General features: G+C 55.4%; 1 protein-coding gene across 2 annotated transcripts; it reads left to right on the top strand.

Moving 5' to 3' along the window:
• Positions 1 to 467: 467 nt before the first annotated feature.
• On the top strand, positions 468 to 23,502 carry FBLIM1 (filamin binding LIM protein 1). 2 transcript variants are annotated; one of them, XM_045548641.1, is made up of 8 exons: positions 468 to 509; positions 6,643 to 6,911; positions 12,824 to 12,996; positions 13,638 to 13,755; positions 15,443 to 15,612; positions 17,854 to 18,032; positions 19,179 to 19,296; positions 22,398 to 23,502. In XM_045548641.1, the coding sequence occupies exons 2-8, from the start codon at positions 6,662 to 6,664 to the stop codon at positions 22,509 to 22,511; spliced, it is 1,122 nt and encodes a 373-aa protein (XP_045404597.1). In that variant the 5' UTR covers positions 468 to 509; positions 6,643 to 6,661; the 3' UTR covers positions 22,512 to 23,502. The 2 variants fall into 2 exon arrangements, with proteins under 2 accessions (XP_045404597.1, XP_045404598.1); XM_045548642.1 differs by lacking the exon at positions 468 to 509 and adding an exon at positions 2,358 to 2,439.
• The last annotated feature ends 3,925 nt before the right edge of the window (positions 23,503 to 27,427 follow it).

The following is a 27,427-nucleotide window of genomic DNA, read 5'->3' as shown; positions in this document are numbered from 1 at the left end:
GATGGCTTGTGTCTGATTGATTCCCGCTGGCTGCTTGACTCACACCTAGCACACAGTAGGTGCCCAGCCAGCCTGCTGAGCCCAAGCCCTCCCCTGTGGACGGCAGGTGCCATACTCCCCAGCAGACTGCATGGCAGCAAAAGTCCCCACTGCCCTCGGGCTTGCCCCCAAACCTCTCTCCTCCCCTTCCCTGCCACCCAGGGTCTCAGCTGCCACAATCCTAAAAGAAGACAGAGCCCATTTGCCCGCTGGGGCCATCTGAGAGGGGAAGAGAGCCGGCCTGTGCCTGGCAGGGAGGGCGGAGGGCAACAGGGCCTCTGAGCTGGCAGACAAAGGGCGTGTGTTCTCGTCCAGCGCACTTCCTGGGTTTCCATTGCAGGAAGTTTGGCACCTGCTGATCGGTGACACTGACACCCGGGCTGGTGCAGGAGACTCTTGGCCAGGACGCGCCCCTCCATCCAGGAGCAGCAGCAGAGGTGGACCAGGCGGCCAGAGCTGCTGGACGGCAGGTGAGTGGAGGCAGTAGGACCCCCACAGCCCCCTTGGACCGTCCCAGAGCAGACCGAGGAGGGCTTGGTCCTAGACTGAGTCAGTGTGACCTTGGACAAGGCCCCAAGTCAACCCTTCGGTGCCTCACTGTCCCACCTGGGGGTGCAGTGAGGTGGCTCAGGGACATCACGGAGGTGGGGGAAGGGGCTCCATTTTTATCTGCTTAAATGAGCTTCCGGGTCACCAAGCACTTGAAAGGGGCACTACAGCCGACAGTGTCTGAAAAGCCCTGGATGGCACCTTCCTCCTTTTGGTCATTCCCACCCCTGGCGGCCAGTGGCTCCCTCCCGGCAGAGGGCATAGGGAAGTGTCCACATGGTGCTGCAGAGTGGGGGGCCTCACTGCCCAGCTGGGGACTGAGCTGACCAGGGGCTCGGGCGGCCTTGAGTTCCAGTCTCACTCTGGTCACCTCTCCGAGCCTCGGCTTCCACCTCTGTGAAGGGTGGCAGAGTACCGGTCCCTGGGACCAGCTTAGCCCTGTGCCCAGGCCCACACACTGGTCTGGTTTGAATCCAGCTGTGTCACTTGCCTCTCAAGTGGCCTTAAGCCTCCCGGGGCCTCAGTGTCCTCCCTGTGGACAGGAACAATCAGCCTGGTGCACAGGGCTCCTGCAGGGACGGACGGGAAGGTCTAGGCTGGGCTCCAGCACCTAGGACGCCCTGCAAGGCAGACGCTCTGCTGCTGTTATCGCAGCCAGGGTATGAGGATCAAACGGAAAAGGGGGTGACCAGAGGGACGGGAAGGACAACAATCAGTGGGTGAGGGACGCAGAGGGTCCAGGCACCCCCTCTTGTGCCCCCCATGAACGTGAGCCCCTCAGGAGCAGCCCAGAGCTATCTGGCGGGGTGGGGTGGGGGACTGCAGCTGCAGAGCGCCAGATCCCGCCTGGCTGCCCCCCAGATGGCGCTGGGTCTGCACTCTGGCCCCAGCCACTGTGGCTTTAATCAAAAGAACAATCTGTTTGCCTCTGAATCAGACCCAGATTCCTTTTCCCACAATGTTCCTGAGGCCTCTAGGGACCCAGGAGGCCCATCCCGGCCCCACAGCCTAGGCTCTGCCTCCCCTCCTGGCTCCTGTTCTACCTACCCCATCTTTGGGGGGGGGGGGAACAGGAGGTGGAGGGAAGGGGTCAGCGATGGGTCAGCAACAGGGCCTGTCTCCCAGGACACTGGCACCCACCTGTGGAGGTCTTGAGACAGGCGGTGACTTTTGGAGACAGCAGATCAAGGACACTGCCTGGAAAAGCCCCAGACCCAGCAGGTACTGACCACTGTGCGCCTCACTGTCCTTATCACCTGTCATCCTCAGGCCACCCTGGAGAGGGAGGCACTGCTTACCCCCATCTTACAGATGAAGAAACTGAGGCTCAGGGAGGTGGAGTGACTGCCCAAGGTCACACCTTAGTGCAGGGCCATGGAACCCTGGTCTGCCTGACTTTTAGGACCCTCGCAGATCCCAGGGCCAAACCGGGGTGTAAGCACCCCCCTTCCCTAGACAGGGCAGGTGGGGCGGCCAACCCAGGTGACCTAGGGGAGGAGAAGGGCAAGGACCCCTCTGGGTACACAAAAGACATGGGGAGTGGGCGCAGGGAAGGACGCCCACCCGGGCCTGGGCGAGGGGGAGGGGGAGGAGTGGTCGAGGGAACAAAGGGAGGGGGAGGGGGCGGCGCGGGGCGCGGCCGGGCAGGTGGGGGGGCAGGTGGGGCGGCTTCGGCGGGGCGGGAACCCCGCGCCCCCTCCCCTGGAGCGTCACCTTTTATGGTAAAGGCGGCGCGGGGCGGCGGGGCGGAGGGAGCCGAGGGGGCGGGGAGGGCGGCGGGCGGAGGCGCCTCGGCTCCGGGCTCTGCTCGCTCCGCGTCCGATCGCAGCCGCCGGGGCGCGGGCGGCCCAGGTAAGCGGGCGCGGGAAGGGGGGTGGGGTCCCGTCCTTCCGCCCCTGCCCCGGCCACTCACAGGTGACAGCCCGGGCAGCCCTTGGCCAGAGCCCCCCGCGGCCCCCCGCCAGGACCCCAGCCCGGCGCTCCTGCAGTGGGGGGTGCCGACCCAACGTCCTCGGTCTCAGCCCTTCGGTCTCTGTCCGCGGAGGGGGAGGGGGCGGGTCTGGGGGACGGCAGGGGGTCGTGTCCCTGCCCCGGAGCGGGGACCCGGACCGGGAGCGCAGGGCGGAAGCTCCCTCACAAAGAGGACAGCGTCCCGCACATGGATCGAATTAAAGTTCCCGGCGGCGCCCCTCGGTGACCCGGCCAGCCGCCCTGCTTGGCTGCCCGCGGGAGGGCGCCGGGTTTCCGGAGCTCCGGGCCCCTCTTCCCGGCCGGGGTCAGGCGAGGGGAAGGAGGGCCCGCGGGCTGCCCCCCTCTGGGCCTCAGATGCCCGTCGGGGGCTGGGAAGGTGTGGGACTAGGCGATCCCCAAGGAGTGTGCCGCGGTCCGCCCTCCCCCAGCCTAGACCTGAGGACCCTGGGGAGAGGCTGGGACAGCGACCAGATTCCTGCTCTTAATAATGGTGGCAGCTAAGCCCATGTCCTCCTGGGACCCTCCGGCGGAGCCCAGTCCCCAGAGCTGCTCCTCTCCCCCAGGGGCTAACCAGCTGTCCTCTTTGCACCTACCAAGTGCCAAGATCCCGAGCACCCTCATATCCTCTGCGCCACCCTTCAGGACAGACTCATTATTTATTCTCTTTATGAAAAAAACCAGGCCAGAGAGGTTTGGTGACCTGCGCAGGGTCACCCAGCAGGAAAGAAGTAGGGCCCAGTGTGAACCCAACTCTGTGCTCCCACCGGTTCCCTGGGGTGGGAGAGAGGTTGAGCGACCCCTCTCCAAGGCTGCAAGGTCCCCTGTGTTTGGTGGGGGGATCAGGGCACTGTCCCACACCTCCAGCAAAGTTTAATTCCAGATCCAAACACAGACTACTTTATCCAGTTATTAAGGAACAAAGCTTAGAGGTGGTTCCAGAGGTTCTTTTGGAGGGGACAATAAGGAGTGGGAAGAGGACAGCCGGGGTGGGGCCCTCCCCCTCAGCACCGCATCCCCTGCCCCAGGGCTGCAGCCTAAAGCCGGCTGGCTGGCTGGATCCCAGCCTCCTTCCTTCCTCTTGACAGGAAATGACTTTCCTTCCTTTTGTTCCCACTTTCTCCGCTTACCCAACTGGATCTCTGATTCTGCCTGGGTGGGGGTGCCCTGGGCGTGGCTGGCTGGGTGGCTGCCCCAAGGGGAGCTTATACACACCACGCTCCAGGGTGACTAGGGCAGAGTGACTGGGGGGAAGCTGAGGCTCCCTTTCCCGGTGGGACGTGACAGGGCTTTGAAACTCCCCAGCTCAGCCCCTTCCCCTGGGGCCTGAGGTCCCTGCAGTAACCGCTTGGGAGAGATGGGGGTGCTGCCCAGCTGTGAACATCTGGCCTCAGTGCTGAACGTTTTCCGAGAAACCAGGCAGATCTGGCTTCCCGGAGGAGTGTCATAGGGTCAGGGCTGGGTGGGAAGGAGGTGCGGGGGGGCATCTGGGACCAGCCCAGAATGCACTGACCACAGAATACCCAGGCCAGATTGGGCCATTCTGGGGTGAGAACAGGCCTGGGAATTTGGGGGACCTTGTGCCATCCAAGGAAGAAAAGGCGTGTCGTCTAAGGTCCGAGGACACCCTGGACTTCCAGGCCGAATGATGCTCCATTAGAATTCGGAGTCTGTCATGACGGCCCTGGGCACTGTGGCCCTCCTTGCGGCTGGGCTGAGAGTTAGGTGAGCACTCGGCCCAGTGCGTGGCACGAAGCAAGTGCCTCAACGAGTGCCGTTGTTGGATCTTTCTTCCTTAAATTTCAGATGCGCTCTGAACATCATTTACAAAAATAGATTCTTAAACTTATAACAAAGTGTGAAACTAAAGCCTATCACAGCCAGGATAAGTATATATACTTCCAACTGTCACTTCCAAAACCAGAAACAAAAGAGAAGTATTTTTAAAGAATTTTTAAAGGTCTTTCCTAACATATTGGTCTCTTCAGAACAGATATTTTATTGTCAGGCTGAGCTGTACAAGTAGCCAAACGTGCAAATCAACTGGAGAGGCGTTTGGGAGCATGTGTTGCTGTTTTTGCTATTATTATTCTCCATCAGTCACCAAGGGAGCCCACAGCGGCCCACACGCTTTGGGAGCTATGAGTTCGCACTGGGCTCCCGAGTCCACCGTTAGGGTCCCTCAGGGCCCCAGCCCGCACCCAGCCCCACTTCTTGAGATTCACTCTCTGGGTCCCTGTTTCCTCCCCACGTACCTGTGGACTGGGTTTGGGGGCATATCAAGATGGCCTTGACAGAGTGAGATAGCCCTGGGCACAATCGGATGATGCCCAGTGAGGACTCCTGAGCTGGGTGTGGCCGACTCACCCCCTGGTGGCACCACCTCAGCCTCGGCCCCTGAGGCTACTGTCTGTTGGAACCCTGAGAGAGGGAAAACGGCCTTTTCCTGTTACCAGGGTGCCATCCTGCTCCCGGATCTACACTCTGATGCTACCCTGCACTGTGCTCGGCCCTCATGGACACAGCTGGGGTCAGACACTTGCTAGTAAACCAGCCTGTCCTGTGGTGGGGCTGTCATCTCCCTGTGGAAGCACACAACTGCCCTGGGAGGGGGCTGGGATGTCAGGGAGGCTTCCTGGAGGAGGTGATGTTTGAGCTGGGCCTCTAAGGGAAGGCTGAAATTCACCCTGTGGGGGGCAGGAGAGGAAAAACATAGTAGAAACAGGCCAGGCCTGTTGGCTCACACCTGTAATCCTAACACTCTGGGAGGCTGAGAAGGGAGGATTGCTTGAGATCAGGGGTTCGAGACCAGCCTGAGCAAGAGCGAGACCCTGTCTCTACAAAAAATAGAAAAATTAGCCAGGCGTCCTGGCATGCACCCGTAGTCCCAGCTACTTGGGAGGCTGCGCAGGAGGATGGCTTGGACCCAGGAGTTAGAGGTTGCAGTGAGCTATGACACCACTGTACTCTAGCTAGGGTGACAGAGCAAGACTCTGTCTCAAAAAAAACCATAGTGGAAACAGTCCAAAGCAAGTAAGAGAGAAAGACAGTGGGGAAGGAGGAGTGGTCCAAGTGCTCCCAAGGAGGTTGATGCCACAGCAATTTGGACTTTATCCTGATGTGGTGGAGAGCCGTGGAGGGAGGGGTTTGGAGTAGAGGAGAAAGTTTTGTGCTCTAGAAAGATCGGGGTCAGGGGTTAGGAGGTGAGGTTGGAGACCATGGAAATGGTTGCCCCCCGCCACCGCCCCGCCGGCCTGGGCCTGACCCAAGGCCATGGTTTTAGAGACGGCTGGAGTGAGAGATTCTGGCTCTGGAAGGCAGAGAAAGACATGCTGGCTGTGGGCTGGGCTGACAGGGCCAAGCAGAGCAGAGCAAACACAGTGGCTGAGAGCACGGGCTCTGGGTTCAAATCCCAGCTCTGGACGAGTGCGTTTACCTCTCTTGAGTGTCAGTTTCTTCATCCGTGAGACAGGTAACACTAGTGCCTACCCCGCAGCAGCCTGTGAGGGTTTGGGAGTTGATGTACAAGACGTGCCCGGAGCCTGCGAGCTCCCTGCGAGCTGGCCTTGGTGAAAGGTCGCCCTTGCTGCGCTCCCGCCCCCCTCCGCCTCCAGAGCCCTGCCCTGGCCTCTGAGGCTTCCCTTCTCTTTCCCTCCCCCAGTGGGGACTGAGGCTCTCCCAGGAGAATCCAGATCCCTGTTAGGGATGTCACTTGGGTGTGGCCCAGTGGGCAGGCAGGGCCCTGGGCTGGGCCGTTCCTTCCTCACTCTACTCAGACGAGGAGGAGTAATCATTTGTGAGGTGAGGTGGGCAGAGCTGCCCTTTTCTCTCCCAGGTGAGCAGGTTAGGGAGACAGGACTTTTGTCCCATCCTGTGGCCAAGTCCTCTGGTGGGCCCGTGTCCTCCTCTTCCCGCCCTCTGGCTGGGCTGGGTGCTGGGCTGGGTGGCTGGCACGGTGGGGTGGCTGAGCTACCTCGGGCAGAGGGAGGCTCCGTGGCCAGGGGGGGACATCTGTGTCCGGCTGGAGTGCGCCCCTGTGCCCCGAGCCCTGCTGGAGCCTGAACCTGAGCCCTGCTCTGCCCCCAGCCCCCCAGGAGCCGCAGCGATGGCCTCGAAGCCTGAGAAGAGGGTGGCCTCGTCTGTCTTTATCACCCTGGCGCCGCCGCGCCGTGACGTGGCTGTGGTGGAGGAAGTGAAGCGAGCAGCTTGTGAGGCCCGGCGCGGCCGCCCCTGGGAGGCTCCTGCCCCCGGGAAGGCACCCGGGGCCGGCTCGGCGGGGAGGCCCAGCCCCTGGGCACCCCCTGGCAGGGCTGCAGCCGCGGTGCCAGCCGTACCACCCCAGCTCGCCAACGGAGGTAAGAGGGGGCGGGGACTTCAAGGGAGACCATGTCACAGACAGCACTCAGGTGGGCAGGAAAGGGCAGGCTCCAGAGCCATTCGTTCATTCATTCATTCATCAAGCCCCTACTAAGAACTCACCTGCCTGAGTATGGAACTCACCTGCCTGAGTATGAACTGGAACTCACCTGCCTGAGTATGAATCACAGCTCCTCCATTTCTTGGCTGTGTGGTGTTGGCGGGCCACATAACCTCTCTGTGCCTCAGTTTCCTAATCTGGAAAATAGGGATAAAGATAGTATCTTCCTCAGAGGGCAGTTATGAGGACTAAATGAAATCATACATATGTAAAGAGTTTAGCCCTGCACCTGTCACGCAGAAAGTGCCGAGAGACAAGGTTACATCCTAGTGGGGGAAACAGAGATGTGAAAGTATAATGTACAATGTTGGGTAGACATGAGTGCTATAATGAAATAAAACATAGCCAAGAGCTGAAGAGGTGCAATTTTTTAAGGGGTGGTCAGGATGGCTTCCCTGGGGAGGTGACATTTCAGCAGAGACCTGAATTACATGATGGTGCTGACCAGGGGGTGGTAGAGCTCACAGGGCAATGGAAACAGCAAGTGCAAAGGCCCTGAGACAGGAATGAATTTGGCAAGCTGAAGAATCTGAAAGGTGGTTTTATTCTCTCTTGGGCTCTGCTGTTTGTTCACTTGCTGTGTGATCTTAGGTAAGCCGTTTCCTTGCTCTGGGCCTCAGTCTCCTCTTCTGGAAAATGGAAATTTGAATGTGTATGTGACCTATCAGTCACAAAACAAATACTGTGTGAAGGATTCTACCTTGTGCTTGGTCTGAGCTGGCCCTGTTGCCATGGTGACAGGGCACCTTCCAGGCATCTTTCCCTGCCTCTCCCATGGATGGTCTCAGCTGCTGGGTGGGGTGGGGGTGAGGAAGGTGACAGCCCAGGGCCCTGGGGCAGGGGGTGGCTCATTATCTGACAGCGCCCCAGCTGCAGTGACAAGGTGCCGAGATGCTAAGGGTGAGAAGCCAGCCCAGGATGGCAGCTGAGCCCCCAGAGTCCCCTGGGTGCCTAATCAGGTGTCCTGCTGTCCCAGAGCAAGGCTAGGGCAGCCCTGTCCATCATCACCATGGAAACCACCGAAAGACCAATGGGAACTGCCAATTACTGGAGGCAAGAAAGGAGTCCAGGGGCCCACAGGCACATACACGTGACAGTGTGTGGATATTAGAGTGACATGCTTCTTCACGGTCACAGAACCTCCTAAACTGATCTTTCCTTCCTAATCACACTCCCAAGAACACAGGCTCCTTCCAGCCGCCGCTCTGTGTAGGAGAACCAGGACCACGTTGACAAAATTCACACATCAGGACGTGTGATCTGATGGGAAAGAAAAAACGTATGTCCCCTGTGGGTGGAAATATAGTTTGGATGTCAGAATTTCCAGGACATTCTCATGGGTTATTGGAATTATAGGCAGAAGATCCCAAGAGTGTGAGGAATAGAAGTCAGACTGTCCTTGGGAAGGGCTGGTCTAGCAGTCACTGGTCGGCGCGGCTGGCCAGGCAGCCTGTCTGCCAACTGTCTGCCCTCATCAGGACGCAGGGAGTCCTGGGCTTGGGTCTCGCTGGTGTGAGATATGCTTCAAGTGAGCAGCTTGTCATGAGTCTGGTCTGACTGCAGAACACAAAGCCTGGCCCTGGCAGCGCTCTGGGGCCCTGGGGACCTGCTGGCTGCTTGAAGCCATCTCTGCAGCAGGCTGCCCGTCTGCCACCCCACCTGGTGCTCGTCCTCTCAATTGTCCTCATGCAGCTCGGGGACCCCCTCTCTGCCCACCTGCCCTGGGCCTCAGGTCCCCGTCCCTTGCTTCTCTCTCTTGAATTCTTGTCCCCCCTTCACAGCCTGGGGGCCCTGCACCTGAGGCAGGTTGGGGAGAGGCCTCAGCACTCTTGCTGGGTCTCTGAGGTCTTCCCCTGCCCCCTGGCCCCTGGAGAGCCTGGTTCTCACACACCAGCCACATCAGCACCCCCTGGGGCTTGTTCCCACGCAGCGGCCCGGGGCCCCGCCCCGGGTATTTCTGAATCAGCAGGTCTGCAGTGGGGCCCGGAATTTGCATTTCTTATTCCTTTCCAGGTGACGCTGATGCTCTGCTCGGGGGGGCCCACACTTTAAGAGCTGTTGTTCTAGTCCAGAGGTGTCAAGCAGGTGAGACTTTGGGCTAGAACAGTAGTTTTCAAAGTGTGGCCTTTGGACCAGCCACACCAGTGTCACCCAGGAACTTAGCAGACATGCGGATTCTAGGGCCGCCCAGACCTGCCGGATCACTCTGGGGTGGGGCCCAGCCATGCGCATTTGAACAGACCCCCCCCCCCCCCCCCCCGGGTGGTTCTGTCCCTTGCCCAAGTGTGAGAACCACAGGTCTAGAGCAAACTTCCCGGCTGTGCAGTCCCTTTAGCCCTTGGTAGGAGGGGGCGGGAGGCGTTGTCTTTGGGAATGGCTAAGAACCCTGGAGCCCAGAGAGGTGCCCCAGCGAATTAGCTGGGAATGGGGCCAGAGCCCAGATCTTTGGGCTCGGGGGCTTTCTTCACTTTCATCTGCTTGCCATGGGCGTCTCTGGCATTCTGAGCTCCCGGAGCCTGGCCTAACTTGTGTCCCAGTGACAGGAGGTGTGCACAGTGTCCCCAGAGTGCCCCCTTTCCCTGGGGCACTATCAGCAGTGCCCGCCCTGTACTGGCAGTGGATGGAGGATTTTCACGGGCGTGGTCCCAGCCCCTCTCTAAGGCTTCCCTCCTGACCCCCAGGGGCACAGGGCAGCCCCTTGTTGCCGTAGCCTGGTGGGTGGCAGTTAGGATAGCGATGTTTCCTGCACAGAGGAAAGAGCCTGGGGTTGAGGCGGGAGCCCCTGAGAGTCTGTGCCCCTGACGAGTCCTTAGCACTGAGGGCCGCTCCTGTCCCCACCCCTCTGCCTGGGAGCAGGAGTGAAGCTGTGCTAATAATGGAAATGATTCTGTGCCAGTGCGTTTGCCGGGGGTCCATGTGGGTGTGTGGCTTTATGACACTTTCAAACATACATGGCAGTAGAGAGAGCAATGCAAGGAACCCTGCACGCCCCACATCCAGTGTCAGTGACGGTCAAGATTTGGCCACGTTTGTTTCATTTGTTCCTTCTTTCTTTCGTCTCTCTTTTTTTAAGTATTTTATTTTATTTATTTATTTATTTATTTTTTTGAGACAGAGTCTCGCTCTGTTGCCCGGGCTAGAGTGAGTGCTGTGGCATCAGCCTAGCTCACAGCAACCTCAAACTCCTGGACTTAAGCGATCCTACTGCCTCAGCCTCCCAAGTAGCTGGGACTACAGGCATGCGCCACCATGCCCGGCTAATTTTTTAAGTATTTTAAAGGAAGCCCCGGTGATCGTGGCATTTCAGCCCCACATTCGTCCAGGTGCATCTCTAAATACAGCCGTTTCCTTACATAACCTCGACACCAAACGATGCCTAGCAAAATAAACAAGAATGCATTATGATTGTCTGGTACTCTGACAATAATTAATCTTCCCCGATTGTCATAAAAATGTCTTTGAACTGCTGGATTGTAGTAGACTGAAAGGTTTATGTAGTGTCTAGTCTTTCCTTTCAGCTGTATAATTCAGCGGAATATTTAGCCCTTCCTCATCTACAAAATGAGGAGAATTAAATGAGTTGATTAATTCTTTCATATCGGGATCCAGATAAGGTCTATACCAGTGCTGTCCGATAAAAATAGAATGCGAGTCACAGATGCCAGCCACATACGTAATTTAAAATTTTCTAGTATCCACATTGAAAAAAGTAAAAGAAATGAGATATTAATTTTTACATATTTTACCACCCAATATATTAAAAATATGATCATTTTAGCATGTAATCATTATACAAATTATTCTTCTTATTATTTTAGAGGTGGGGTCTCACTATGTTGCCCAGGCTGGTCTCCTGGCTTCAAGCAATCCTCCTGCCTCAGCCTCCTGAGTAGTATAAAAATTATTAATGAGGCTGGGCACGGTGGCTCACGCCTGTAATACTAGCACTCTGGGAGGCCGAGGTGGGAGGATCACTCAAGGTCAGGAGTTCAAGACCAGCCTGAGCAAGAGCGAGACCCCATCTCTACTAAAAATAGAAAGAAATTATATAGACAACTAAAAATATATATATATGGAAAAAATTAGCCGGGCATGGTGGCGCATGCCTGTAGTCCCAGCTACTCGGGAGGCTGAGGCAGAAGGATTGCTTGAGCCCAGGAGTCGGAGGTTGCTGTGAGCTAGGCTGATGCCACAGCATTCTAGCCCGGGCAACAGAGCGAGACTCTGTCTCAAAAAAAAAAAAAAATTATTGAGACATTTTACATTCTTTTTTCCATTTTAAGACTTAACAGCACATCTCAGTGTGGGCTCACCATGTTTCAAGTGCTACGTAGCCACGCATGTGTGGCCACCGTTGAACAACACAAATATGTATTGAGTCTCTTAATTCCAGGGAAGTCCCCCCCTTTTTTCTCCCTCATGCCTTGAACTTGTTGCAGAAATAGGCTCAGTTTCTGTAGAATGTCCCTCATGTTGGACTTGTCCCATTGCTTCCTTCCTTGTGTTCTCAACTTGCCCCTCTGTCACCCAAATTTGTTATAAATGGAACTTAACTCCAGAGATCTGATTAGATTGAGGGTTTTGCTTGGGACTTTTATTGGTAAGAACATTTCACAGGAGGTGCCCATAGCTTCCTGTAGTGTCAGTGAATCAGGAGACCCCTGATGTCTCCTGGGTCCACTGACCCTGCCTTAGAAAGTTCCCCATCAGCCTTTCGCCTAATGCTTTCAACACCTGATGGTCATTACCTGAGTCTGTTATTTAATTAGGGGGGTGGTTCCTACACTTGAATAGCATCGGTATCACCTGGAGTGTGTCTTGAGCTCCGTGTGGCTGACCCCATCCCTAGAGTTTTGGATCCTGCAGGTCTGGGGCAGGCCGAGAAGTTGCATTTCTAAGAAGCTCCCGGGGACCAGGACGCTGCTGCTGCTGGTCCAGAGACCACACCCGGACAGCCACAGCCTTGGGGCTGGTCATGCTTGTGCTTAAACAAGGCCTTCCAGCAGGCGGTTTCAGGCTCTCTAGCCCGTAGGGGTGCGTCATGGACGCTTTCGCAGCTCCCATGCTCAGAGCCCTGCTGCGTGCCTACGTGAAACAGCCAGAACTGGGATGTCTGCAAGACAGAAAGTAAATATCTTAATAAAGCTGTTTTTAAAATGCTGAGAGATGCTGATCAGAGTACGACTGACCCTTGCCCCAAGCCCTCTTCTGTTGCCGCAGCCAAAGACTGGGCCTGGGAAGTTCAGAGCAGCATTGAACGATGGGTGTAGGGTATTCACCTGTTAATACTCTTCAAAACCCCAATGCCCACTGGGGCATTGAAGCAAAACTCTCCAGACATTAAAACCGCCCGGGACAGAACACAGCTGAAAAGAGGGATTCAAGGAAAACAGACAGGTGCAGCCACTATCCCTGCAGTTACCCAGTCTGGACCCCTGGGATTTCTTTCAGGCAATCGATCCGTTTCTCTCTGTGTTTACGTGTGTGTAAATACCATCTCTGTGCTAATGGTTCTGAAATATGTGTCCCAGCCACTCACTGCATCATCTCACTTAGTCCTCAACAGCCCACAGGGACTGAGGCCCATTTCCCAACTGAGCAAATTAAGGCTCAGAGAGATTAAGTCTCTTGCCTGAGGACACACAGCAAGTCAATGGCACAGGCAGAGATGGGACCCAGGTCTGGGTGGCTCCGGATCTGAGCCCTTCGCCACCCTGCTGTACGGCCCTCTGGGGAAGTAGAAATCTGTCTGCGGAGGCTCTGGCCAACCCTCTTCCCTTCTGGTTGCAGGATGCTCCCTGCCTCCTCCTCCCCTGGATGGCGAGGACGCAGACCTGGACCTCCTCCCGCCGCCCCCTCCGGCGTACCTGCCCCCTGATGAGGAGCCCCCTGCCCCCATGGGGGCGTCGCTCATTTCGGAGTTACAGCAGCTGCACCTGCCCCCGCCCCCACCCCCACCACAGGTACTGCCAACCCCCTGGTGTCCTGGCGGGGGGGGGGGGGGGGGGGGAGGGTGGTCTGGGCCTTCTGGGCCTTTCAGGGATTATAAGCCTGGAAGTTGTCTGGCCTGTTCTCCTGCGGAGGGCAGGCCCTATTCGAGCTGGTAAAAATTGGTCTGGTCAGGCATTTCAAGGTCCCTGGAGAGGGGAGCCACACCCTTTCCCTTTGGGCACCCACTCTGGCCCTGGGGAAGACGTTTCCATGTGTCTGACTGAATCCCTCATGCTGCATGGGAAACCCGTTCTTAATCCCGGGCCCTTAGCAGAGGCCGCTGTGGAATTGGGCAAGGTCCCAGGTCAGGGCTGAGTCTGCTCAGTCCAGCGTCCAAGGGAGAACCCGATTCCAGGAGATTCCGTCCAAGTAGAAGGAGCAGCCTTGACTTGTTGAGGGGACCCAGGGCGAGGAGCTAGGAGGCCGGGCTCCAGCTGCCACTGTACCCTTCCCACTGAATGACCATAGACAGGTCACTTGCTTCTCTGGGCCTCAGTTGCCTCCTCGATACCCTGGGACTCATTGTGCCTGGGGCCACCCAGGTGAGGAGCAGAGCTGGAGGGCTGCATGAGGTCCCCACTGGATGACTCCTCCCTACTTTGTGTCCCCGCAGACCCCAGTGGAGCAACCTCTAGTCCAGCCTCCGCCTGGTCCCCTCAGGCCCACGGAGGAGGAGCTGCCACCTCCCCCAGCAGAGCCTGTTGACATCCCCGAGAGAGAGGCATCCACAGGTATGTGCACGGGGCTGGAAGGACTCTGGGGTGGTCCCCAGGGACCCTTGTGGGGCCGGCATGGGCTTCTAGATGGGAACTATGAGAGCAGGGACCCCCATTCCCACCCCAGCTCACACTACAGTGGTGGGCTTTATAATTGGGCATCAATTTAATGTTTACTGCCTTAACTTTTTTCCTTTATAACTAAAATCCGTTTAACAGATTAATCTGCACAATCTGCTATGATAGCCAAAATGCCTTGAATTTTTTCTCATTATGTTTTCAATACCTGGGGCCCTCATATAATGCAAAATAAAAAGTGTAAACAGGCACACAGTGAGAAGTCTGCCTTCTGGGGCCTTCCCATGTCACCCAGTTTCCTTCCAGATGGGCAGCGTAGGTGCTGATGTCTTGCATATCCTGCCAGAGATATTCTACACAAATATGTGCCTATCCCCTTTTCCCATTTTTCCACGAATGGTAGCAAACTGGGCTGTTCTGTGCTTTGCTTTCCTTCCTTAGTACATCTCACAACTGATTGCACATCACAAGGTAAAGTGGCTCCTTATTCTTTTTTATAGCTGTGTAGTATTCCTTAGTAGGGATGTACCACAATGCTTTGCACCAGCCGCCTATTGACAGACACTAAGGTGGTTTCTCACTGTACCAAATAATGCTGAGATGGATCACCTTGCATATCGGTCATTTTGCCCATGTGCAGATTTAATGTGTGAATTAAATTCCTAGGAGAGGAAGTACTGTGGCCAGAGGGCAGGTGCAACTGTAATTTAGGTCTTTTTGCCAAATTGTCCTTGTTCGTTGTCCCCAGGTACACTCCCACCAGCAGCGTCTGCCTGCCTGTTCCCTCACGGTCTCTGCAGCACCGCGTGTTACTTACTCATTTAATAAACAGCTGTTAAGTGCTTGCCATGTGCCCAGCCCTGCTGCGGACACTGAGGGCACACGGTGAACAATGCAAAGTTCACCTGCATGGGGCACTCAGGGTGACTGTGTCTTTGTCTGTGATGTGAGTTGCAATTTTTTTCTAAGTTCCTCATTTGTCTTTTGACTTATGGTGGGTTTTGTCATCTGTAAAAATTTTTTTTTTTAGAGACAGGGTTTCACTCTGTCACCCAGGCTAGAGTGCGGTGGCGTGATCATAGCTCACTGTGACCTTAAACTCCTGGGCTCAAGCGATCCTCCCACCTCAGCCTCCCCAGTAGCTGGGACCACAAGCGTGTGCCACCACACCCAACCATCCATAAAAATTTGGTTTTTATGTAGTCAGATATCTCAGCCCTTCCTTTTCTGGCTTCTGGATTTTATGTCATTCTTGGAAAGGCCTTATCTCCAGTTATAAAATAATTTTCTTCTGGTTTCTTCTCAGATTCTTATGGTTTCATTTTTTGCACTTAGATCTTTGATAAATTCGGATTATCTGGGTGTGAGGTATTGCTGTGGAGCCTCCTCCTTTATTTGCTTACAGCTGACAATCCGGTTGTCCTGACATTTATCCTTGACTTTGGCTTTTCAAAGGCTGTTCAGATTCCATTTTACTGCTCCTCATGACCCTCTGTGTTTGTCAGATGAGGAACCCCTAGGGCTTTGAAGCAGAATCCTGGGTACTCAACACATGTTCTGGGTGGTGACTGGATTCAGTCCTCCCAGGCTGGGCTGGTGACAGCCCGTGTCTCCTTGTCCCTAGACATCTGTGCTTTCTGCCACAAGACGGTGTCCCCCCGAGAGCTGGCCGTGGAGGCCATGAAGAGGCAGTACCACGCCCAGTGCTTCACGTGCCGCACCTGCCGCCGCCAGCTGGCCGGGCAGAGCTTCTACCAGAAGGACGGGCGGCCCCTCTGCGAAAGCTGCTACCAGGTAACCCCCGAGGCAGGGCTCCGGGTGCCAGGCCCCGAGCCAGGCTCTGGGAAGACATGATGTCATTTCATTCCCCACGACAGTCCTGGGAAGTATTATGGGGACTATTGACCTGTTTCGCAGATGAGGAGGCTGAGGCCCAGCAAGGAGAAGGAGCTCTGCAAAGGTGTGTCAGAGTCCTCGGGCTGCTGTAAGAAATCACCACAGAGCTGGTGGCTTCTCATTTATTCTCCCACAGTGCTGGAGGTCAGACGTCCAAAATCAGGTTCACTGGGCCAGAATTGAGGTTCGCTCCCTGGAGGCTCCGGGAAGAATCCGTTTCCTTGCCTTTTCCGGTGTCTGAGCTGAATTCCTGGGCTCCTTCCTCCATCCCCAAAGCCAGCAGTATAGCATCTTGCTTCAGTGGTCACATTGCCACCTTCTGTGTCATGTCCCCTCTGGCTTCTCCTCATAGGGACACCTGTGATGGCATTTGGGATCCACTCAGCTAATCCAGAATAATCCCTCCATCTCAAGATCCTTAACTTAGTCCCACCTGCAAAGTCCATTTTGCCATACAAGGTAACAGGCACAGGTTCCGGAGATTAGGACCTGGATCTCTGGGGGCATTACTTAGCCGCCACACAAGGTCACACTCTAGAAGGCCCAGGAGCTGGAGCTGTGCCCCAGACCTGTCTGGCTCTGGAGCCTGCCTGTGGTCTTGTCACTCCCTCACCCAGAGCCACAAGGGTCCTATGAGTAGCCTACAGGGGAATCACACCCCTTCTGGGTCCCAAATGCAGTTGGTGAAAGCCACTTTGGATGACAGTGTATTGGAATTTCTGACCCTTTGACGGTTTGCGGTGGCGTGTTCAGTGTGGCGTACAGACCACCACAGCCTCGCCCCCTGGGTGTGCACAGGCCTCCCCTTGTCCTCGTGAATGGGCAGCACCTGGCCATCTGCACGTTTACAAGTGTCTCAGGTGATTCTGATGCACGTGGAAGTTTGAAAACGACTGATGGGCGGGGTTAGAATGTTTGGAGTTGGAAGGATCCAGAACAGTCAGAACAATCCGTTCCCAGGCTCATGACTTTACCACAGCCACTGAGCACAGTGCGGGGAGCAAGCTGCCAGCCCCTTATCCCTCCGAACCCATCAACATGACCGTGGGGTTGTCCCTACCCTCTTCCTTCTGCGTGGAGCCAGGTAGGGGTGCGGCACTGAGGGGTGGGAGCAGCCAGGAGGGAGAGCTGAGCGGGGCGCTGGGGAGAGAAGGGCCGTGTGCAGGAGGTGGGGAGGGGGTGCTGCGCCCACCTCTGCCCAGGTGGAGCCAGGTTACGATGAACTGGCTCAGCCAGCAGGGGAAAGAGACGGTGCGTCCAGAGGAAATGCGGACAGGCTAGCGGGGCCTCCGCTCTGCCTCGGTCATCTCTCTCTCTAATCCGTCCTCATTCCAGAAAGAGTTTGAGCAGCCTATATTATAAGAAAGTGTGTACACCTGTCAGCAACAGCGTGGCACACTTACACGCCTGTTAAGAATAAGAAGGTGGGGGATCTCATGTTAGCCATTCTTACCACAGTAAGATCAATTAAAAAACAGAAGAATGCTTCAAATACACCTCCAACTTGAAAGAAATAAAATGAAAACAAAAAAAGATTTTAAAGAGAGAAAAAAGGAAAGGAAATAAAATAACATTTAAAAATGAAAAAAGAATGCATATAATACTATGAAATGTAAAATAAGCAAATGCAAACAGAAGGAAACCAAAGTAGAAAGTGTGAGGAGACCAGGGGGAATTTAGGACCCAGAAGCGTGTGATGCGGACCCTGCAGTGGTTCCTGAGAGCAGAACACGGGACTGGGCTCTGAGCTTCCAAATGGCCAATGGGAAAAGGGAAGAATTTCAAGGTTTACTGTCTGAAGGATGAAAGCCAGTTCCCCAGGAGTTCCTTTTCCCCACTCTGAGGTTTAGGAGAAATTTCCCCTAAGAGCTCTGGTGGGCCCTGGCCTCAAGCACATCCCAGTGACAAGAAGTGCAGTTGTGGCTTCATGGCCGCATTCCTCGCTGTAGCCAAGGACTCAGTGCCAAGCTCAGTCTGTTACGAGCGACGGTGGAGGTTTGGGGCCGTGGTCATAGGCTGGTTGCGTGCCTCTCCTTCACCCCTGGCCTCCTGGGTCCCTGAGGATAGCCAGCGGAAGACCCTCATGGCTTGGGGTGGGTGTCCCCATGGGATAGCCCTGGCAGTGGCCTTCTTTCCCAGGACACCCTCGAGAAGTGTGGCAAGTGTGGCGAGGTGGTCCGGGAGCACGTCATCAGGGCCCTGGGCCGGGTTTTCCACCCTCCCTGCTTCACATGTGTGGCCTGCGCTCGGTGCATCGGGGACGAGAGCTTTGCCCTGGACGGCCAGAACGAGGTGTACTGCCTGGACGACTTCTACAGGTATGAAGGGGTCCGTGCGCTGGGAGGGGTGGGGAGCACACGGGCAGGATCAAGGAGCCAAGCCTGAGTGCCGGGCCAGAGCTTTCTGTTTCCCGGTTTATTATAAAGGATATTATGGAGAATATAGGCAGATGTGTAGGATGAGGTCCGGGGGTAGGAGTGTGGTGCTTCCATGCCTCCCAGGGCACCCCACCCTCCAGGAACCCCCACGTGCTCAACTATCCAGAAGCCCTCCAAGCTGTCCTCGTGGGCCTTCGACAGAGACTTCATTGGATAGGAATAATTGTCTGCCCTAGAGAAATGTGATTAGGCAAAAGGGTGTGATCTAATACTACTAGACAGGAAAACCCCGCAAGGCCTATTCAGATTCCTCTGGGCCTTTTGCTGCGGCGTCCCTTCCTGCAGGCTGGGGCAGGACCCTCTCTGGAATGAGAGTCTTATGACCCACAATCAGATAATTTCTTTATGGCCAGCCTCAAGACAGAGGCAAGAGCAGATTCTTGCCTTGGGGAGAAAAAGGAGCAGGTGAAAGGAGGGCAAGAGAAGATCAGAGAGAGAGAGAGATGCTGCTTTCTGATGCCGAAAGCGCCCGAGTTATAACAAGGGTGGTGGGAGTTATCAGCCAGGAATGATGGCCACACATGTGAAGCAGGGAGGGTTCTGTTTTACCGCAGCTGGTGTCGAAGCTCTTGGCAAGTGTGCAGACCCCCAAGGACCTGACTCTGGGGCCTCCCCTTGGGGCTGGACAGAGCCCTGGGAACACAAAGATAACTGTGAGACTCAGTCCCTGCCTGCGAGTTGCTCACTGCCCAAGGGGAGAGGCAGATGTGCCTAATAAAAAGAAAGGAAAAAAATAACTAAAAAGGAAAAAAAGGCAGTGACCTATAAAACAAGACAGACAAGATGGGTCCCAGCTCCACGGAACACAGTTCTCAATTCAGACATTCTCCAGTCACCCTGGCCAGCTGGGACTCGCCGCATAGCTCCCTCCACCCGCTCCTGGCAGGAAGCGGGGGACATGGACGCCGTGGCTCCAGGCGCAGTCACGTAGCAATGGGTCTGAAATCGCCTGGGATGTGAACAGCCAGCCCACCCCAGTTCCAACAGCCAATTTCTGTGTTCATCGCCTGGGTCCTTTCCCTCCAGGAAATTCGCCCCCGTGTGCAGCATCTGTGAGAATCCCATCATTCCCCGGGACGGGAAAGATGCCTTCAAAATTGAGTGCATGGGAAGAAACTTCCATGAGAATTGCTACAGGTGTGAGGTGAGTGGAGCAGTGGTGACGCAATGATCTGCCTTCGCTACTCAAGCCTGCTGCGGGCCGGGCCCCAGACGGGGTTCTGGGACACAGAGACAAGTTGGGGTGGGAGCTCTGCTCTCAAATTGCTCGCTGTCCGTGGCAGAGACAAATGAGTGGAAAGAATTACAAATCTAGTCTGTTAATCAGAACTCTTTAGATTAATGATAGAGACCAAACTCAGATTGCTTTGGCAGGACAGGGAACCCGTTGGCTCCTGGTGGTGAGATCACTGATGACATCAGATGGTGGCAGCAGGGCTCCCGCCATCTCTTGGTTTTGCCTTTTTTATGTGTTTGCCTCATTTTCTCTTCCTGGGGGCCGGCATCCTCTGTGAGGGCGGACACAAGCACAGAAGGCCCAGGTTCACATCTCCCAATGTAGAAACCTGCGAGGAAATAGGGGATGGGAAGCCACACAGTCCCAGGAAGGCCCCTGCTCAGCCCCACTTGGGTTACTGGCCCATTCTGGGCCACGCACTGTGTGGGGGGCTGCCAGGTGCTACGACTGGCGACCCCTGGGGCCAGGGATGCAGACCCATATGAGTCACAGGAAGGGAGAAGGGGATGCTGGGCAGGTGGCAGCACAGATGTCCTTTCCGGGTGCTGGGAAAGAGCGTGTGTAAATCGGCTTTGGGGCTAAGAAGGCAGTGATGAAATCTAACCAGGGTGGCAGAATCAGAGGCACTCTTGTAGTGGAGGTGATGCTTAACTGGGTCTTGCAGGATGAGTAGGAGTTTGCCAGATACTCAGAGAAGGGAAAGGCAGTCCAGAAAGACGGAAGGGCCTGTAAAAACCCCCTGCAGCATGAGCAAGCCTGAAGAATCAGAGAAAGAGGAAGTTCCCAGACACATCTCTGTCTGGAGTGTAGTGGGCCAGAGGTTGTGGTTAGCAATGAGGCCAGAGAGAAGGAAAGAGCCTGGGGGGCCAGGCTGTGGGGAGGGGCCGGGCTGACCTGGGGAGGCTGGTTAGAAGCTGGTACAGTTGGTCATCCCAGCAAGAAATGCCCAGGGAGTTGTCCCACAGGGCCTGGGGATCACAAGGGCCCTGAGCATGCTTTAAAGCTCTGCTGTTGCTGTTGCTGTTGCTGTCCTGAAGTGCTTACTTTTTGAACCAGGAGCCCTGCGTTTTCGTTTCCCCCTGGACTCTGCAAATTCTGTAGCCTGTCCTGCTGGGGGAGCTCCACGAACCCTCTCCCACTCCTGCTGCCAGCTCCGTATCACTGAAGTGTCTGTCTGCTCTGATGGGGACAAGGTGGCAACTTTTATGGGTGTCACCTAAGTGGAGAATCCCAGAGCAAATCTCTGACTCAGCCAATGAGTAATTCTAAACATTTATTCACTCACATTTATTTAAACAGATACTGGAACCAGGAGGCTATTTTCACTGAGGATGTCAAGGGAACTGGGTAGAGAAGTTGATTAATTGCTTTGTAATTATGTTGTCTTGGTCGATGCTAGTTCAAGGTCCAGCTGATGATGCTTCTTGAAAGGCCAGTGACGAAAGTCAAGCGCTATTATCACCACCATCGCCCCAATAAGCTCTGTGGTGACCAGCACTTCCTGAGCCCCCTAGGGAGCAAATAAACCCCCTGCTGTCCTTGGGCAGGCGTGGCCAAGGCCCCTGTCCAAAGGCAGAATTTGGACTCCGGCAGTTACGTTTTGGAAGATGAGGTTCTTAAAGCAGAGTGGGGGTGCTGTTCTCCAGGGAGGGAAACGGGCTGCCGGGCACTGCCCACGCCCCCATCTCACCATTCTTACCTGCTTCGGGGTCCGTATTACTTATGGCTATTGATGGAGGGATAACAAGTCCTTTAGACATAGGCAGTGCTTTTAAACTTGCAAAATGCTTTCACATGTATCATCTTATGTAATCCTAATGTGTCTTACAAGATGGGACTCCTTGTCCCCATTTAAGATGGGGAAACTGAGGCTCAGATAGGTGGTTCCAGCCTGTATTTTTCTGAGCCAGATCCAGCCAGCTTTCAGCCACCCCACGGTTCCTTCCTAGACTTTGTGAGACTCGGCTGTAGTGTGGGGTTTTCCCCACTTGGTTCTAATTTAGGAGCAGTCACATGTGTCCCTTTGGAACTTCAGGCTATTACGAATGATGCAGATACTGGGGTTATGTGACACAGAGTGCACTTGAGAGACTTGGGGTGGCATTGCAGGGAAGAGACATACGAGGGCACCCACCCTGCTGGTAAGGGAGGAAGGCAGGTTGCAGACCCTGGTCTCTGCTGGGTCAGGATGGCCACCTGTGACCCCAAAGTTGTCTGTACGGGACCAGCCCCTTTGGTTGGATCTGTGCCGCTTCCAAAGAGTGCCTGTCACCGAGTGTCTGGGCATGAGTTGCTCCCACTCTCACCCTCCAGCCTGTGCCCGGGGGAGGCCCAGATAAGGTGCCGGGGGCAAAATGGTGATGCTGGCAAAATCTAGGCCCCAAGTCCCCATGCTCCTCATTCTGAAATCTGTTAGTGATTTGAAAAATGGAAAATATTGAAGTTTGTGCCAGTGTTTAAGCTGTGCAGGCCACGGGGCAATACGGAGACCCCAAGCCTCAGAGCCTGGAGACTCCGCCCAGTCCCAGCTCCGGACTCAGCTGTGTGACCTGAGACAAGCTTGTGAAACGAAGGGAGTGGACTAGACTCAGGTTCTCGTTGAGCAGATACCTGCTGCAGCTGGTGGCGTGCCAGGCTGGTCCTGGCTGGGAATCTGGTGGTACATGGGCTTCCTGTCGCATAGAACTTAGGTTCTAAGGGCTGTCAGGGGCTTGTTAAGGCCCTTCCAGCCTCAACTTCCCCCGATCTGAGTGTGCTCAGTTCTCTCTGCACCGACTCTGCTGCCCTCACCCACCTCCATGTGAATTAAAGCCCCCGTGTGCGTCGGGCCTCCCCCTGTGGGGACCTGGCCCAGGTATGTCAGGTGGGTGGAAGGAGCAGCCGCCTTCCTCCGCTGTAGGGAGTATGTTTGCTCCCTCGGTTGGTTTTCACGGATGCCCAGTGAGTCCTCCCCTGTTCAGGCGGTGCCCAGGCCAGGGGCACGTCCACATGCGTCTTTGTCTCCCCAGGACTGCAGGATCCTGCTGTCTGTGGAGCCCACAGACCAAGGCTGCTACCCCCTGAACGACCGTCTCTTCTGCAAGCCGTGCCACGTGAAGCGGAGTGCCGCGGGGTGCTGCTGAGCACACCTGCCGGGCACCAGGGCAGTGAGCAGCCTGCTAGCCCCGGCCGGGGCCTTCCCTGACTTGGTTTCCCTTTCTGACCTGCTCTTGCACACTTTCCTCCTGAGCCTCAGGGGGGACCAGCCTGCAGCCCTGCCCAGCATGTCTGGGACACAAGGGGCCGAGCCTCCTCCAGCTCCTCCTCTACCCCCGGGCACCCCAGGGCTCCTAGACCATGAGGGTCACACCCGGAGTTCCCTGCTGGCCCTGACCCATTTGGAGGGGCAAGTTGGGACAAATCTTCGGGTGGTGCCTGGGTCCCTGGCACTGATTCTTCAGCTATCTAGCAGTGTGCTGAGACCAGCCCTGGCTTGCAGGGCTGAGCTGTTTGAGGAAAAATTCCAAGGTCCCTTTAAAAGTGCTTTTTGAAAATGTTGAGGTTTAAAGATGGGAAACAACATTCTTTGCATTTGGGGGAGAAAAATCTTCATAGCAAACATCTCCCCTTGGTTCGTACGTGTATAAGAATGTGACCTAGTGGTGGCACAGCCATAGACTTCCCACCTGTGGCATGCGTCATGCGGAGGTGGGGCTGGGGCCCAGGCCCAGGAGGAGAGGTGTCCCCAGACACCTGAGGACGTTAGCAGCCCCTTCACCTTGCCTTCTGGCCCGTCCTCCTGTGTGCTCCGTGAGTCAGCAGACACAGATTGAGTGCCTGTTGTATGCTGGGGAACGGGGTGCAGAGGCTGAGTGTTCTCACACACACACACACACACACACGCACACACACGCACACACACGCACTCACGCTCTTCTCCAGGACAGGTGTCCCTTCAGCAATCTGCTTGTGGCCCCCCAAGTCCCACTTGGGCCCTCCAATGGGCTGCCCTATAACCACTGCCTACACAAGGCCACACCTAGAAGATCCTTCTTCGTTGGTTTTTTTGTTGTTGTTGTTTGTTTGTTTTTTAATAGAGACGGGGTCTCGCTCTTGCTCAGGCTGGTCTGGAACTCCTGAGCTCAAACGATCCACCCGCCTCGGCCTCCCAAGTGCTAGGATTATAGGCGTGAGCCACCGTGCCACCTGCTAGAAAATGCTTCTTCCCTCTGAAAGAGAACCACTTCTGTTGCTTCGTAACTTTGAGACGATTTGTAGGGCATGAGCAGGTTAAACAAAACGTGCTTTCCTCCCTGGGGTCTGCTCCATGGACCACCCGCCACAGGTTCCCAGCCCTGGGCCAGTTTCTGTGTAGAACCCTTAGGGGATTCGGCCCAGGGCACAGCTTCTTGCCCTTAGCTTAGAGCAGCAAGTCCCAAGCCAGCACTGGTGGACCAGCACCATGATTTTTATCATAACCAAGGACTTTCTGTTCTGTTATTTCATTTACATCAATGTACTGTTTTTTTTTTCCCACACTTCCAACTCCAGCCTTGTGCTGAGCCACGTATCCACGCAGCCACACGCTGATGTACTAGTTATGTTTTTTCTTCTTACACGTGAAAATAAATGCGTAACTATTAGAAACATGTCGGTGTTCTAAGATCGCCTGCAGGTAATGCTGGCCTTTGGTAGCAGCCCTGGGAACATGTTTGTTGGGGATCTGCTCACCGAGGCATGAATTTCCGGAACGTCCCTGCACCTCCTTCCCCCAAAACTGGGGCTCAGTTTGGCAGACAGAGGAACCCATCTCCCTCCTCACGCCCAGCACTGGAGACTTGCACCAGCCAATCCACAGGTGTGCATCTCCTGGATACAGGCCACCAGCAAAGGGGTGGGCTGCAGGGTGTGCAGGGTGGAGCCTTTGCTGCAGGGGCCCCTCTAGGACCACCAAGTCCTCTAGGAGAATCAGCACCCACCCCAGGGCACGTTCTCCCTGTGCGATCACACACTGGCCTGACCACGGGGCTGGCTTGGTCAGGGAGGCCCCAGGGAAAGGGTGCGTGGCAGGAAAGAGCGCTGGGCTTGGGGGCGACGACTCAGGTTTCAGACCTGCCTCTACTCAGGTGTGGACAGGTGAGTAATCCTCTGAGCTTTAACGTCCTGTCTGAACTAGGATCAATACTAACCTGTGTCATCAGTGGTTGCTGTGATGGGAAGGGAAGTGTTGGGCTCAGGAAGTGCCCAGCTCACGAGTCTTCTCCGGCCGTTGCTCTCCGCGGTTGTGTTGATGCCCGTCAGTCAGACCCCCAGGGACATGCCCGCGGTCAACACAGTTGGGTCGATGCTGCAGCTGTGATTGGGAGGGACGCAGCAGTGACTCAGAATAGGGGGATGTTGGTCATTTGTGCGGATGGCCCAGAGATGCAGTGCTCAGTGCTGAGTGGTGCAGATGCGGTGCTGATGTGCAGATGCAGTGCTGAGTGGTGTTGCTTTTGACCTTGATTCACTTCCTCATGGTCACAGAGTGACCTTGCCCAGTGTGGGTGAGCTAGGAGATTGGAGCACACTACACCCAGCTGTGGGGACCAGGCCAGCTCCCAGCTCTCAGGGGACACTTTTCTCTCTTTGTCACCAAGTTTGGTTTGGTTTTTCCTACCATTAAAATGTAACCTTGTGGCTGGGTACAGTGGCCACACCTGAAATCCTAGCACTCTGGGAGGCTGAGGCAAGAGGATGGCTTGAGGCCAGGAGTTTGAGACCAGCCTTGGCAACATAGCAAGACTCCGTCTCTAGTAAGAAAAAGAAAAAAAGTAACCTTGTGTTGTGATTCCTCGTGTCCCAGCGTGTCTGGTTGTGTGTGGAGGGGTTACCTGATGAAAGTCTGGGCGATGCCTTTGGTTTTCGGCTCAGTCCACAAGGGGACATTTCTAGGGAGCTTTCTGCAGTGTGTTTACTTACCTCCCTCCACCTGCCCCCCGCCAGCCTTCATTCCTCTTCCTTCCTTCTCTCTGCTCTTACTTGGAGGGCGCCTGCCAAGCGCTGGGCACAGTCAGAGCGCCTGGCACAGGTGCTTTTCCTTCCCAGTGGTGCAGTCCCCTGGCAGAGATAAAACGTGTCGTCCAGTCTCAGGGAGGTGTTTCTGTACCCATGTTCAGAGCAGCGTTGCTCACAGGAGCCAAGAGGTGGAAGCAGCCAAGCGATCTCGGCAGGAGAATGGAAGGGTGAGATGTGGTCTGCACGTACCACGGAGCACGATGCAGCCTTAAGGAGGAGCGAGGTTCTGCCACGTGCCAGCAACACGGATGAACCTGACTACATTATACTAAGTGAAACAAGCAGGCGCAAAGGCCAAGTGGTGGGTGATTCCATTTACATGAGGTGTCTAGAATAGTCAAATTCATAGAGACAAAGTAGAAGAGAGGTTGCCAGGCGCTGGGGGAAGACGGGAATGGGAGTTATTCAACAGGTAGAGTTTCAGTTTGCGAAGATGAGTAGAATTCTGGAGATGGATGGTAGTGACGGATGTGAGTATACTCAGTGCCACAGAAGTGTACACTTCAAATGGTTATGATAGCGGCTGGGCGCAGTGGCTCAGGCCTGTAATCCTAACACTGGGAGGCCGAGGCAAGAAGATCACTTGAGCGCAGGAGTTTGAGACCAGCCTGAGCAAGAGTGGGACCCCTGTCTCTACTAAAAATAGAAAAATTAGCCGGGTGTTATGGCTCACACCTGTAGTCCCAGCTACCCAGGAAGCTGAAGCAGGAGGATCGCTTGAGACAGAGTATTTGAGGTTGCTGTGAGCTACAATGACACCACTGCACTCTACCTGGGGTGACAGAGTGAGACTCTGCCTCAAAAAAAAAAATGGTTATGATGGTAAATTTTGTTATGTGTATTTTACCACAATTAAGATATAAATATGCAACCTAAATTAGATGCTGAGAGACAGGGAGAGGGGCTGGTAAGGAGCTGAAGTGCTGTAAGAGTCCTAGGAGGGGGACGGTCCCCTGCCAGGGGTCCCAGGGAGGCTGGCCACTGCTGCCCACAAGCCCAGCCAGTTGCGGCTGGCTGTCCCCGCTCCCTGAAGGCAGGTGCTCACACAGCCACTAGAGGGCAGCATGGGCCAGAGAACTGGGAGCTGCGCCCGGCACCACCGGTTTCAGCCTGTCCCCAGGTCCCCAGCTTCTCCAAACACAAGAGGAAGGACGGTTCCCGCCTGGCCACCGCACCTGGTTGCAGGGAAGCTGAGGGGAGAAAACACATTGCAAAACTAGAGAGTGAATGATGTGGCCATGGATTTGTTGCAACTGTCCGGGGGCCGTGGCCTCTTGGCAGGAGACCTATATCAGGAGACCAAATTCCTCATTGGCCCAAACTCCCAACTGCAAGGAGGGGTCCACCTGGAAGCCCCCATACTGCTGCCCTGCAATTCCATACCTGGGAACCTGTAGGCACAGAGTCAGAAGTGGCACAAAGGAAAGCCTGGGGTTATGGGGGGGCCCTGAGCCTTGGGTCACCCTATCCCAGGGCTGCCCTTACCTAAGGCCACACCCAGGTGTTGCAGGTGTGAACTGTCCCCAGCAGGTGCCCTCCCCTCCAGGGCAACCATATGCCAGCTCCCTACCCTGCTGGGGACACAAACGGTGGAAATGGAGAATTAATGGAGGGCAGGCAGGGATGCGGGTGGGGAGAGGGGAGAAGGCTGGGTGGATAAGGAAGAATTCCAAGGACCCACTGGGCATTTTCAAGAAATGTTCTTCTCAGTTCAACATACAGTTAACATAAAATAATCTATGAAGTAGGTAATATTAACATCCCTGATTCAAAACCGAGGAAGCTGTGCATCAGAGAGGTGGTGTAACTGCCCAAGGCTGCACAGCAGAGTCAGGATCAAAGCAGGTCTGGGGACCCATTTCAGAAATACCCACATTCTAGAATGTTCCAGAACCCATCATATAACACAGGTGCCAAAATCCAGCTGAAAAAATCTTTAATGTCTTGAGCCCTGCATCTTAAGAGCTGCTGTGTTTAGACAGCAGGCCTCTTGCTTGCAAGT

This window comes from Lemur catta, chromosome 3, assembly GCF_020740605.2.
Source record: "Lemur catta isolate mLemCat1 chromosome 3, mLemCat1.pri, whole genome shotgun sequence".
Taxonomy (NCBI): domain Eukaryota; kingdom Metazoa; phylum Chordata; class Mammalia; order Primates; family Lemuridae; genus Lemur; species Lemur catta.
Note: the sequence above shows the minus strand (reverse complement) of the source record. Positions and strands in the feature narration are given on the sequence as shown.

Excerpts from the sequence above, each read along its gene's own strand:
- FBLIM1 (XM_045548641.1), top strand. The coding sequence starts at position 6,662 with ATGGCCTCGAAGCCTGAGAAGAGGGTGGCCTCGTCTGTCTTTATCACC. Across the intron at positions 12,997-13,637 it reads CGCCCCCACCCCCACCACAG|ACCCCAGTGGAGCAACCTCT; the intron begins GTACTGCCAACC and ends GTGTCCCCGCAG. Across the intron at positions 15,613-17,853 it reads TCTGCGAAAGCTGCTACCAG|GACACCCTCGAGAAGTGTGG; the intron begins GTAACCCCCGAG and ends CTTCTTTCCCAG.